Source organism: Mastigoproctus giganteus, chromosome 10 (genome assembly GCF_048544385.1).
Source record: "Mastigoproctus giganteus isolate SK-2022 chromosome 10, ASM4854438v1, whole genome shotgun sequence".
Classification (NCBI taxonomy): Eukaryota; Metazoa; Arthropoda; class Arachnida; order Uropygi; family Thelyphonidae; genus Mastigoproctus; species Mastigoproctus giganteus.
Window position 1 is genome coordinate 131715662 of NC_143584.1, and position 14559 is coordinate 131730220.

The 14559-nt window shown below is 39.1% G+C and overlaps 1 protein-coding gene across 5 annotated transcripts in view; it reads right to left on the minus strand.

The window, feature by feature from the left end:
• Positions 1–14559, minus strand: part of LOC150079291 (intermembrane lipid transfer protein VPS13D-like) — a 1618665-nt gene that overhangs the window by 111325 nt on the left and 1492781 nt on the right. For all 5 annotated transcript variants that reach the window (XM_090383928.1, XM_090383929.1, XM_090383926.1 and 2 more), the window contains one exon: positions 14167–14340. In XM_090383928.1, coding sequence (XP_090240054.1) covers positions 14167–14340 — 174 coding nt within the window. The remainder of the gene's footprint in view (positions 1–14166; positions 14341–14559) is intronic.

Below are 14559 nucleotides of genomic sequence, written 5' to 3' on the forward strand. Positions count from 1 at the left end.
ATTGGGGTCACATTTGCACATCTCCAGTCCATGGGTACCTCCTATAATTATGGCTCTCTCATAATTAAAGAAAAATTAAAGCAAAAATAAAAACTACCTGTATCACCAACAAATAAAATACATTTAAAGAAGTGCTGGTTTTTCATCTCACAGTCAGTACAGACTAAACAATGTCCAACACTAAAGGGCGATTTTGAATATATATATATATATATATAGAGAGAGAGAGAGAGAAAGTCAATTTCTGTAGATCAATAAAATTAAAACAAATTATATGCAGATCCATTGTAAAAATTAAATTAAATAAATATTAATCATGTAAGTTTTATAGTTTATACAAATACTTGCAACAAGGTAAATTTCAAATTGTATTATAATGTGAAATAACTGCAATGTTTCTACCACTGGTATACAGTATAAAATAAAATCTGAATAAGAAATATTCTCAATATTTATTGACACTGGAATAGTTCCAGTGACTTCTTGTCTATAAAGACAAAGGGCAACCTGATCTAGAGAATTTGGGCAGATGGGCTGAGAAGTGGCAACTTAAGTTTAACATTGACAAATAAAAAGTGCTGCATATGGGTAGAAGTAACTGCAGAGGAACGTACCAACTCAGGTTACTGCACTTAGGGTGGTAGAAAATGAAAAAGACATGGGAGTAATTGTGCAGTCAGATATGGAGTTTTCTGTTGTTGTTATTTGGTTTTTAGGAGCATTAGCAACTAAGGCCATATTGCTCCAGGGATATGCAGTGGTCATTCCCTGACCTTTCTGCATCCTCCGTATTTCGTGGCTCACGGGCTCGAACCCCGGTCTAATCAAGAAGCGTGTGCTACACACTGCTGCTCCTGGCCACCTGGCTACCAAGGCGCCTGGGAGTTTTCTGAGAAGTACAGACTGTCTGCAAGAGTAGCTGATGGAGTCTTGTCAATGATAAACGGGAATGTTTCTAGCAGCGATAAGGAGTGATTATCTACTTGTATAAAGCAATGGACAGTCCACACCTTAAGTGCTGTATACAGGTCTGGTGGCCTTATTTTAAGTAGGATGTAGTATTGCTTGAGCATGTATATAGAAGGGCAACAAGATTGGTGAGGAAATGAAGGGATCCTCTTACCAAGAGAGGCTTAAGTTCTGTACATTGCAGCAGCTGGAGACTAGGCACCTGCCAGGTGATCTGACTGAGATGAATAAGGCCTTGAATGGGTTGAGCACGCTGAATTCTGATGGTATTCTTCCACCTTGCTCAGATAACGAACCTAAAGGGGGCATAAATTCAAATTGAGGAAAGACAGTTGTAGAATAGATGTGGGGAAATTTGCCTTTAGCCAGCGGGTGGTGAATTGCTGTAACAAACTTCCATCTGTCATTGTGGAAGTTGATAGCTTAAATAAATTCAAGGAGGAACCGAACTAACTTTTAAAGAATGGTAGTGTGAATTTTTTTTTTTTTTTTGGCTGATGCTACATAATTTCATACGCTTACTTTCTTGTATCACATGCCTGTATTACTATTACCTAGAAACCTGTCTGATGAATGATCGCCAGTATGTATTCCATCAGTGTCGATCCACTGGTGATATTCTGGCCTATGTTACCCATTTATGGACAAATTCAATGGAAAAGTTTGGTAAAACACAAGCATTTGCTCTTGACATCTCAAAGGCTTTCGATCGCGTTTGACATAAAGGTCTTCTAAACAAGCTTCCATCTTATGGTTTGCCAACTGTTTTTAGTAATTGGTTATCCAGTTTTCTCTTGGATTGCTCACTGAGGATACCACTGATGATGGTAGATGGCTCTCTGTCTTCTAACTTCTCCACTAATGCTGATATCCCCAAAGGTTCACTTCTTTCCACCACTATTTCCTCTTGTATATTAATGACCTTCTTCTATTGACTGGAAATCCAAACCATAGTTTTGCTGATGAAAGCACATTACATTCCACTTTCCAGTTTGAGATACCTTGACCTGCTCAATCAGCTTCAACTTCTTGAATATCCGCTACCAATTCCTTAAATGCCCATCTCCAGGTAATTCTTCAGTGAGGCAAAGACAACTTAGTTGATTTCAACCCTTCTAAAACTCAGTCTTGTCTTATATCTCACAAACAGGATTCTTCTTCTGCTCCTATGTATTTGGTGACACTCCGATTTCTAGGGAAAATGATATATCTCTTTTGGGGATTACCCTGACTTCTAATCTCTCTTGGCACAAGCACATTACAAATATTGCTTCCTCTGCATCTAAAAAAGTTGGTTTCCTCTTTCGCTCTCAACGTTACTTTTCTTCCAAACAGCTGTTCACTCTGTACAAATCGCAATTCCGCCCTACCATGGAATATTGTTCCCACATCTGGAGCGATGTCTCCAAAACATCTCTCTGGCTTCTAGATTCCATTCAGAAGAGGGCAGTTAGTTTAATTAATAAAGACTCCTCTCTTACAGAGTCTCTCCACTCGCTGTCTCTTAGGCGTACTGTTTCTGCTGCATGCCTTTTCTATAGATGCTTCCATGGGCACTGTTCTTCTGAATTGGATTCTATAATTCCCGCTCTCTCTTTCAAAATAGTCCGAACACATGCTGCTACCATCCAACATCCATTTACTGCCCAACTTCAAACTCACAGAACCAACCTTTCATCTTCCTTGTTTATTCATTCAACTGCCATTTTCTGGAACAACCTTGCTTCCTATGTATTTCCTGAAAATTACAATCTACAGAAGTTCAAGTCTAATGTCAACAAATATATTCTACTTTCATCTTTGCAACCTCCAACCCAAGCACAGTATTAAGTACTATAGGTTGTAATACCACTCGTGTTTGGGGGTTTCATAAAAAAAAAAAAAAACGTGATGAAAGGCAGCATCTGGCTTTAAGTAGATAAGAAATCACTTGCAGAATAGTAATAAGAAAAAAGAATGATGACAAAACCGAAGTTAAAAACTGAAATTCTATACAGTTAATACAGACAAAAAAAGATTTTTTTTTTTCTTGCGTGTGTTAACCATATAAAATTGAAGTTTTTGACCCAGGGGGCTCACATCTGGTGAGTATGAGCTTGGCACACCCAGGATTCTGAGCTGGATATCATCATTTCTTCTTTTTCTTGGTGATTTGATTTTACTTCTGACACTCTCTCTCTCTCTCTCTCTCTCTCTCTCTCTCTCTCTCTCAGGGTAATTCAGAAATGTTTTTGGCTAGTACAGCATAAGACTCAGGCTTCCTCGTACCATATGGCTAATAATAACTTCAGTCTTGTCATGATTCTTTTTCCTTTTAAGGAAAAAAAAAAAAAAAAAAAACACTGTCAAATTTATTTTATTTTTTATGAAACCCCTATACACGTACAATATTAGAACGTATACCACTTAGTGCCATGCACGAGTTGAGGCGGCGGCTAACTGACAAAACATGTCGGATTGGACCGGGAAGTTTTTACAGCCAAAATCAACTAAGGTTATAATGTGCCAGATGAAGTCACAATTTCAATAAGAAAGAATTTAGTAATTTTAAATACGTTACTTCATCAAAAAATTGCACGAATGAAATAAATGGCACTAAAACATAATTAAAGTAAAAAGTAAAATGTGCCGCGTGTTCAACCATGCTGAAGTCAACTGCAGAGCTTTGTCGAGAGTATCAACAAAGCCAACCTAAGAAAATAAAGACTGGCGAAAAGAGATTCTACCATGGCCTGAGAAACACTACATCCACCATTGATCTATAAAATGAGTTTGCCAGGCTCGCAACTAATCGGCTACACACAAAACAGGACAGCCTGCTTGAATTCATCTATGATAGGAAGGAACTCTCAGTTCTGTCACTCAACTGCCCAAACCTATGGGAAAACCACACTTATCTCACCAACACTGTTATACAGCAATGTCGAATCTTGCTACTAGATGAGACTTGGTTAGACAATAACGAGAGTGTCAGCATTCCAAACTTCGATTGTGTGGTTCAATTCAAGAGTGAAACCAAACAAACAGCTGGAGTCGCAATATTTCACAACAAGATGGACAAGGTACACATTGTCATCATTATTATTATTATTAGCCTTATGGTGCAAGGAAACCTGAGGCTTATGCTGCACCAGGCAAAAAAAAAAAAAAAATTCTGAATTACCCTGAGAGAGAGAGAGAGAAGTGAATCACCAAGAAAGAGAAAAATAATGATATCCAGCTCAGGACCCTGGGTGCACTAAGCCCAGTCATCTGTCAACAAACAACTGGACCGACAGTCAGTGTTTGGCCAATTGGTGACATATGTACAGTGGATTGTTTGTTACTCAACAGCCAAGTGATAGTTACAACGGATATCTATATTTCTCGTAACGTACAGGATACAATTAATTTCATTCATCTCATTTTCTTGCCATACTCATACTGACACACCCATAATCATGAGCGGCATATCGCATACCCATAATCATAAGCAGCAATTTTTACAGTAACTTTCGATTGGAAGAAACTACATCGTTTAATTACTTTCCTGCAAGAAATGTTCGATCTAACTCTCAACACTAATCTTTCAATTTCAACTACAAGATTGGATACCTCAATTGACACTGTTTTCCAGAGACATTTAGATACGTTGCAATCACAAGTATACATATTTTACTTGGGTTATCATAAATCCATTGCATCTTGTCTTCCAGCTGAAATTATGAAAATTTGCAAATTATCAATAAAATAATTATAATACAAAAAGATCTTTTATTTTGTAATCAATATATTCAACCATATTGAATATATATCCAAAATACCTAAAAGACACGGGAAGATTAGTAACCTTTATGGAAATGACATCATCTGTGTTATTTCTATCTCTCGCATTTTTGTTACCACATTACTTCAGTCCACTACTTACTCTACCGAATCAACATTAGTAACTGAGTTAGTATTATTTAGGATAATTGGTTGGTTGGTTGTTTGGGTTTTATTGGCATGTTAGCAACTAGGGCTATAATGTGCCAAAACCTGGTCATAAAAAAGTGAAACTTTCAATGGCCTAATGAATTAGGTCACTAAATCAAGATATAAAAACAAGCATAAAATGTATATGACAAATATCAATAAACAAGTAACAATAACAAGGTGAATTTTTAAATGCGAGTAAAATGGTTTACTGATTTTAGAAAGCTAAAAACAGCAGACACATGGTCATTGCCAGACAATATCTGGCTGTGTGGATCAGCCGGATATTGTCTGACAATGTTTTATATTTATATTTTAGTTATCTGGCTTTTAGCCAGATGACTAAAAGCGGTAAAATATAATTCACGTTTGTGTCTACAATGTGGACACTCAGTTAAAATATGACAAATAGTTAAAAAGGTGTCACAATTCTCACACATCGGAGAGTCATCTGCCCTCAGCAGAAATGCATGATGACTGTGTGTCCTATGCAGAGGCAAGCTAAAACAACTTCCTCTCTGCAGTTCCTGTACAGACTAGACTGCCAGTGTTGGATTACAGGCTTTATCTGATACAGCTTGTTTGTAACCTGCCCATGCCAAGATTGTTACCATTGGAAGACCCTTTGGATTCAGTAGAAACAGGTGTCGAATGAACACTTAGAAAGAGAATGTAGCATCTGCTGGACTTGGGTCAGAGATGGATGAGGATTGAACCTAATCCCAGATAAAGCCTGCAATATACTTAAGGATACTTAAGTATATTGCAGGTCAATATACCACCATACACTTTTGGTACTTGTGGGCTTTTATGTGGTCCAAGGCTAATTATATAGCATACACCTCAGTTGTATATATGCTGCATTCGTGGGGGGGAGCCTCCCAGATATAGTGTTATCTGGGAAGATGGCAGCAGATCTTACAGATGACTCTATCTTCGAGCCATCAGTAAAGATGCGCAAGAAGACAGAATACTCGGCTCGGTGGGCAGCATAGAGTTGTTGGTAGACAGCAGATAGCGTGATAGCATTACCCCAAATTTTAATGGAAAGGTCACAGGATGGTAAGCGAGCATGCCAAGGTGGAAGTGGTTGCCTTGGTAACTGGGCAAAATTATCTACCATTATATTAAGCTCTCTGAGTAGATCTTGGACAAAGATACCAAATGGACGGTTGGCAGTCTGATGGGTGTTGTAGAGAGTTTCCCATAGTGGTTTGATGACGGATGTACACGTAGGGTTGTATGGCAGGGATTTCAGTTTTAAAAGTATACGTTAGTGACAATTGCTTTTGTTGCAGGGAGAGTGGCGGTTCATTTGTCTGGGTGTTTCTGTTCGCAATATGGTTTGTTTGTCTGCTTGAGAATTGTTTATTCAAGGAGGTGATTATTCCATTAAAAATTGGATGGGTCATGTTTGTGAAATTTTTTAGGGCTTGTAATGCACTTAAGTCTGAGAAAATTTACTCTTTTGGATGTCAGAGTTCTTTGTGTAGGTGCAGATTTTTTTTATTTGTGGAGGTATAACTCAAATAGAGGTGGGGTGATGCTGAACAGAGCAATGAAAAGTGGGGTAGAGTATTTTCAACAGTGTCAAAAATTGAGTTTAATTCTGCAAACAGTTGTTTGATTCTCAGGACTAGCATTGGTTAGTAGTAGGGTAGTTTTGGTATAGGGTGGACAGTGAAATCATGAAAGTATCTGCCAGTATTGTTGTTCATGCAGAGATCTAATTTTATATATAATTTCATATGGAGCAATGTAACATAATTTGTTTTCCACTGATAAAGAAAAGTGGTTTGGTATATAGGCTGTGTGTTGGGCGCATGGCATGCTTCTAAGGCAATGAATATAACACCATGATAAATGGGGTCAAGCCAGCAGAGCACAATGCCTCTTGCCAAGCAACAGAATGGTGACATAGTTTGAGGTTAGATTTTATCAGAACTCCATATAACTGTAACAAGGCAAAGTGATCAGCTCCCCACTTTTAGCTGTTCAGAGAAACTATATGATGTTCAGTTTTTGCTAACTGGATGTTCTTAGCTCTTTTTTTTAAATGTGTTAAAAGGCAAGTTTAGAGGCTAATATGATTCCTAAGAACTGTATGCTGGTGTGTGTATATTTGTTGGGCACTGAATTGCAGTTCCATATTAGGGGGAGTGACACTGATGGCAAAAATGTATGCACATTGATTTTTGGGAAAAAAGTTGAAAACTGGTGAGTATGGGCTTGGCACACCCAGGGTCCTGAGCTCGATATCATTATTCTTCTCTTTCTTGGTGACTTCTTTCTACTTCTGACTCTTGCTCTCTCTAAGGGTAACTGGGAAATTTTGTTTGGATGGTGCAGCAATGGACAAGGACAATGATGACCAAGAGCCACCAACACCATCCGAAACCTGCTGTGGAGAGACTGACAATTTCCTGGGAAGAAGGAGGAAGGGACCTGATAGACCTCATTGAGCAACAGAAGACAGCAATAGTTAACCTGCAGGATTACTTCCAGAAATACACAGCAGCACTCCACCAGGCCATAAGGAAGATAGACAAGCAGTATACCCCACTCAACCTAAGCGAGGAGTCCTACCCCCAACCAGGAGGTACAAACAAAGCTAGAAAGATGGGCAGAGAAGACACTCCAGGGCAGACACTACAATGATCTCCATCAACATCACATAGATAAAACTGCTTCCAATGCATGGCTCACGAGCAGGATGCTCTTCCATAAGACTGAAGGATTCATGCTCGCCATCCAAGACCAGGTAATCAACACCAGGGACTATAGAAAATACATCGCGAAGGAACCTGGAATGTCTGATGACATATGTCGACGATGCCACCTGGCCTCAGAAACAACCCATCACATCATTGTGGGATGCAAGGTGATCACCCAGACTCAGTACACTCATAGACACGACCAGGTAGCCAGGATAATACATCAGAAGCTAGCAAGGAAATACCAGTTGGTCGAAGAAAGTGTACCTCATTACAAGTACGAACCCCAGGCAGTACTAGAGACCCCCAACCCACAAGCTGTACTGGAACCGCTCCATAATAACGGACAGGACAATCCAGAGCAACAGACTGGACATAACCCTTGTGGACAAGAAGGAAATGGCTACCTATCTGATTGACATAGGTGTACCCAAAACTGGCAACCTGCAGAAAACCCATGGGGAAGAAATCAGGGAAGTACACTAACCTAAGGCAGGAGATCAAAGAGATGTGGCATATGCAACAAGTAACAACAATCCCGATCATCATGTCAACCACAGGTATGGTGCCAAAGACCGTACATAACAGCCTAGCAGTGATAGGTCTACCAGCGAACACCTACAAGGAACTTCAGAAAGCAGCAATCCTGAACACCTGTAGGATAGTCAGAGAGTTCCTCGACCAACAGTAACAGACATAACAACAATAACCCTGTGTACTTGGTAGCAATACCCATCACAAGGTGGATCCCCCAATCTGGGAAAAATAATATGAGCAACAATATTAATAATAACAGTTGAGCAATGAAAGTTTACTGTACTACAAGTACAAACTCCAGGCAGTACTAGAGACTGCAACCCACAAGCTGTACTGGGACCGCGCCATAATAATGAATAAGACTATTCCGCACAACAGACTGGATATAACCCTTATGGACAAGAAGGAAAACGCTACCTATCTGCTTGACATCGCAGTACCCAACACTGACAACCTGCAGAAAACCCATGGGGGAAAAAATCAGGAAGTACACGAACCTAAGACAGGAGATCAAAGAAAAGTGGCATATGCAACAAGTAACGATCATACCGATGCTCGTCTCAACTACCAGTATGGTGCCACAGACCATACATAACAACCTAGCAGCAATTGGCCTCCCAGCGAACACCTACAAGGAATTCCAGAAAGTCACAATCCTGAACACCTGTAGGATAGTCAGAGAGTTTCCTCGACCAACAATAACACCAGACATAACAACAACAGCCCTGTGTACTTGGTAGTAATACCCATCACGAGGTGGAATCCTCAATCAGGGAGAAATAATATAAGAGCAATAATAAATAATAATAACTACTGATTAGAGCCCAACAAACGATCTTAGTTATTGTCCCTTGTAAATGTCTCTACAAAATATGCATGTTCTTTGCATGACACAAAATAGTAACACACAGTACTTAGTATTTGTTAAATGTTGTTAATTGCAGTTGTAAAAAGGGTGGCGTGGAGTCCCAGAGAACACACTTTTTTTGAGAGAAAACTTAGAACAACAATATTTTGAAGTGAATTTAGAATATCCATTTGGGTAGGAAGTTTTGGATGCCTTACTGATGTCAAAGCAAACCATTACATGTTATTCCAATCTCAGGAATGTATTCCAAATGGTATCTCCGTTTTTACTGATATATCCAGTGTTGATCTATATTTTCTAATATCAAGCCTGCCATAGCCGAGTGGTCAGGAGCGGGAGTGCAGTAGCACACGCTCTTTGAGTAGACCGGGGTTCAAGCCCCTGACTGCTGAATACGGCCGATCTGCCAACCCGCACTGGATCAGCGTGGCAGATTATGGTCCATTTCCCTCAGAATGAATTGTTGAGGAGGCTTCCATCTTGCAGTGGGTTGATAATGGCTGCACTTTACCTTTTCTAATATCAAATTGTGCTAAATGAAGGAGGTTGATGTTTTCTAGATACCATACCAATCAATGGTTTTTTTTTTATGAAAACCCCAAACACGAAAGGTATCAAAACCTATAGTACTTAGTACCATGCATGGGTTGAAGGAGAAGTAAGGGGGGAGGGGGATGCCGGAAACTTTGCTCTAGAGACTAAACATGGGTTTCACCACTTCAAGCCTCCAATAAGCAAAGTGGTGGTATTTCACCGGTTGATGAAAGTCATCTACCACCTATACCATCATTTTGAGAATTTTTCAAAGGGAATAATTGGTCACACTGGGAATAGGAATAGTTAGCATTAATAGAGGCATACGATGCAAGAAAGCAAGCTTATGCAGCATCAGCCAACAAAAAAAAAAAAAAAAAAAAACAAAAACCCTCCCATTTCATCCCTCCATTCGTTCCAAATGCCTGTACAGCTCAGCCTTAAATTTATTTAGGCTATTAGCTTCCACAACAAAAGATGGAAGCCTGTACCATCAATCAACTACCCACTGGCTAAAGGTAATGTCTGCAAATCTATTCTACAACTATCTTTCCTAAATTTGAAACTGTGCCCCCTCAGGTTCTTAGTCTGAGCAAGATGAAGAATCCCATCACATTCAGCTTGCTCAACCCATTCAAGGCCTTATACACCTCAATCAGATCACCTCACAGATGCTTACTCTCCAGGCGCTGCAATTTGCAGAACTTAAGCCTTTCTTGGTAAGAGCACCCCTTTGTTCTCCTCACCAATCTTGTTGCCTTTCTTTGTACTCATTCTAGCAACTCTACATCCTTCCTAAAATGAGGCCTCCAGACCTGTACACAGTACTCGAGGTGTGGCCTGACCACTGCCTTGTATAACGGGATTATCACCTCCCTGTCTCTGCTAGCAAAATTCCTATATATCATTGACAAGACTCCATAGACCTGCCCTAGCAGTCCGTCTGCACTGCTCAGCGAACTTCATATTTGGCTGCACAATTATCCACAGGACTTTTCACTTTCCACTTCACTGGGTGTAGTACCACCCAGTTGGTATGTTTCTCTTCGGTTATTGCTACCCATATGCAGTTCTTTGCATTTGTCAATGATGAACTCCAGTTGCCACTTCTCAGCCCATTTTCTCAACTTATCTAGATCCAGTTGGAGTAGCCTACTGTCTTTACTGTCATTAACAACCCTGCCAACCTTTGTATCATCTGCAAACTTGGACATTAAACCTGATATACCTTCATCAATATCATTGATAAATATACAAAACAACAATGGGCCCAACACCGAACCCTAGGGAACTCCACTAACATTTGTCCACGAATAGCAGTGTCCATTGATCACAACTCTCTGTTGTCTCCCACTCAACTATCCCTTTATCCATTGTAGCAGCTTACCCTTGATGCCATACCTCTCCAATTTGTACAGCAGTCTTCCATGTGCAACAGTATCAAAAGCTTTCCTGAAATCCAAGTATACGATATCAAAATTATTTTTGGCATTCAGTTCCTTTGTGACCACATCATAGTAAGAAATCAAATCGGTCAGACAAGACCTCCCTTTGACAAACCCATGCTGTGGCTTAACTATTACTACAGTCTTGTCTAGAAGATCCTGCAATGCTTCTTTAATCAGTGATTCCATTATTTCCCCTGGAACACAAGTTAAACTAATGGGTCTGTAGTTACTTGTGTCACCTTTTGAACCGCCTTTGTGAATTGGTAATTCATTTGCACACCTCCAGTCCATGGGGACCTCCCCTGAGTCCAAGGAAGCTTTCATAATTATGGATAAGGGTTAATCATAGTTATGATCCTGCCCATTCTTCTTTACGGATCGGAAACATGGATTTGTCTCAAGTTAGATTTGAACTAACTTGAGGTATTCCAAATGCGATGCCTGCGGCAGATCTTGGGCATCTCTCTTCGCGACCGCATCACTAATGATACCATCCGCGCCAGATGCCAACAGCAACCAACCATTGCCGACCAAATCCAGAAGCGAAGGCTTAGATGGTTTGGCCACGTATGTAGAATGGGCACGAACAGAATACCATCCAGACTCCTTTGGAGACAACGACCCACCCAATGGAGCATCCAACGGACCGCGCCTAGGAAAACGTGGGCCAAGCAAGTGGAAAATGACTTGAAGAGCCGACGTCTCGACCTTAACCAGGCCAGGACTGATGCCATTGATCGTAAGGTATGGAAGAACATCACAGAGCAAGTCCGAAACCCTGCGGCACCTACAGCAGCATACTGGTTGCGTGGCCAACCGCCTCCCCCAGCTGCCAGCTAAGGACCAAAGAAGAAGAAAAGATGATTAACCTGACTAACTAACTAAAGGTTAGTTAGTCAGGTTCATCAGATCTTTACCTGGTTTTTGCACAGAACATACTATAGCATAATGGCATTGTTTAGGAAATGTATCTTCTAAGCAAAGCCTAACAAACAGATTAAGGAGTGACTAATGATTCAACACTAAATCCTCTGTGATCCTGCAGCACTAGGATGTTGAGTGGACTCCACATAGCTCATGGATAGTAGGTTGATGTTTTTCTAGATACCATACCAATCAGTGGTTTACCATCATTTTGAGAATTTTGCATTGGTCACACTGGGAATAGGAATAGTTAGTCAGGTTCATCATATCTCTACCTGGTTTTTGCACAGAACGTACTATAGCATAATGGCATTGTTTAGGAAATGTATCTTCTAAACAAAGCCTAACAAACAGATTAAGGAGTGACTAATGATTCTACTGTAAATCCCCTCTGGTCCTGCAGCACTAGGATATTGAGTGGACTCTACATTGCTCATGGATAGTAAAAGGTAGATCATATTCTTTATTTCTTTTCAAATAAAAAGTTAAATTTTGTCTTCCTGAATTGGTTTTGTACCTTCTTCGGAAGGCTGATGTATGGTTTTCTGTTAGTGATGTTGCTGCAAAATTCTCTAAAATGCTGATAATTTGTGAGGGTTCAGCAATACTCATATTCCTGTCCATTCCATGATAGGCATATGAGGAGTCTGATATTCAACTCATTTTCCTAACTGTTTTCCAAATTTTACATTTTGGGGTTGCTTCATTTACAGATGAAATTAAGTGGATCCAAGCAATCTTTTTTATTGCAGCATCTAACAAACCTTCTCTTGCTTGAGCAAGTTTGTATTGAATAAGACTAGTTGAGCAGTGATGAAAGCTGATCAATCTTTATTTTGTTCTTTTTAACTGTATGGCATTCAGTGCTCCAGAAGATTTTTGGGTGTACTGACTGTTTTGAGGAGAATTTTGGTTTGGCTTTTTTAGAAGCATGCAATATTTGTTGTGTGGCATACTCATCAACTTCATTAGTTGAAGTTTTCTGAATTATTTGTGGGTAAAGTATTGCTAATTTTTTTATAGATTTGTCAATCTGCTTCAGTGAGCCATAAGAGATTTTTTTCTAGGGCAAAAAGAGGACTTGAGTAATTTAATTATTATTGGAAAATGGTTGCTATGTAGTGGGTAGTTGTTAATTTTACACTTTACAGTAGGATACACAGTTTCTGAACAGATGTCAAATCTATTGCAGCATTCGTTCTGGAAGGAAGGTAAACATATATAGGTGACCCATCATTTACGACAAAAAGGTTCTTATTGCCTATAATTTGTGCAATTCATTTTCCTCATTGATCTATGTGATTATTACTTCATAGCATATTGTAACCATTTATATTTTGTAACCCAGGACACAAAAAGGTGTCGGTTTTTATGCTATGAGATTATCTATCTCATTTTGTTGGATGGAATAAGTTGATGGGATACACAAGGAGCAGATTGTAATATGGATATTAATAGCTATCTGGACTGTTGCTGCTCTAGGGGAGGGTTTGGTAAAATAAGTTTGGCTGGAACATATTGAACATAGAGAACCCATCTTTTGATGGGTTCTATCTTTTCTAAAGATATTAAACTAACACAGTTTTGGCATATCCTGTGTGTTTTCAAATGTCTCCAGAAATCAAGATATATTGGTGTGCATTTAGAAATACGACTGTACAGGTTGTCAATACTGGCTAAAAAACTATGACATTCCACTGAAGTGGTGGTCTCATTACTTATTTCTTGTTAAACTTTCAGAGCATTTCCAAGGTGCAAAGGTTTATTGCTTTTCATTCTTGATTTATTTATTTTTTTGGGAAGAAAGGCTTTCCCATTTCCATGTCTTCCTTGAAAAATGCAATTCAATTGCCCCAAAGCCCACTTTTTCAGAATACCCTATTGAGGGAGTGAGTGAGTAATGGGGAGAGGAGATTAAAATGTATATCCAAAATTTGGATAACTCCATCATCACCCCTCATGGTGGTATAAAGAATTAATTCATGACACAGAGAAGCCAGTTGCCTATTTCATTCATCCTTTGTAACTGTGTACATTGTATTAGTAACATAGAAATAGAACAAAATAAATGCACAGTATAATAAATAAATAAACCTATTCTAATTAATTTAATCTCTTGTATTATTTTGCTTTGCAAAAACTGACATGAAAGTTTATCATCCGTCTAACAAATTACATTACTGGCTTTGTAATTAAAAGAACATGGAATACAAATTACCTGTAATTCAAGCTGTTTATTGCTTGTAGGTTTTACATTTATTACATCAGATTTATTGGAAGTACTAGGAGAAGCAGCAGTGCTATATGCAAGTGGTTCTGAAGAATTAATGGTTTTCAAACATTCCTCAATAACTACCCAGTCTGAGGTTTCCGAGGTCTTTGAAATAAGATGCTGAGAAAAAAAAAAAGAAATGAGAAAAAATATATAATGTCTAATAATGTGAAAATGAGAGACTTTTGATTTGAATATTTATTTTAGGTACACAGGATAAATTTCAGGCAGTTATATACCATTATACTCAGCTTCCATGTATATATGTACATATGTATATTTACATAATATACATGTATTAGAGAAGATTTAGGAGAAGTCCGGTTGGCCTGCCTCCCT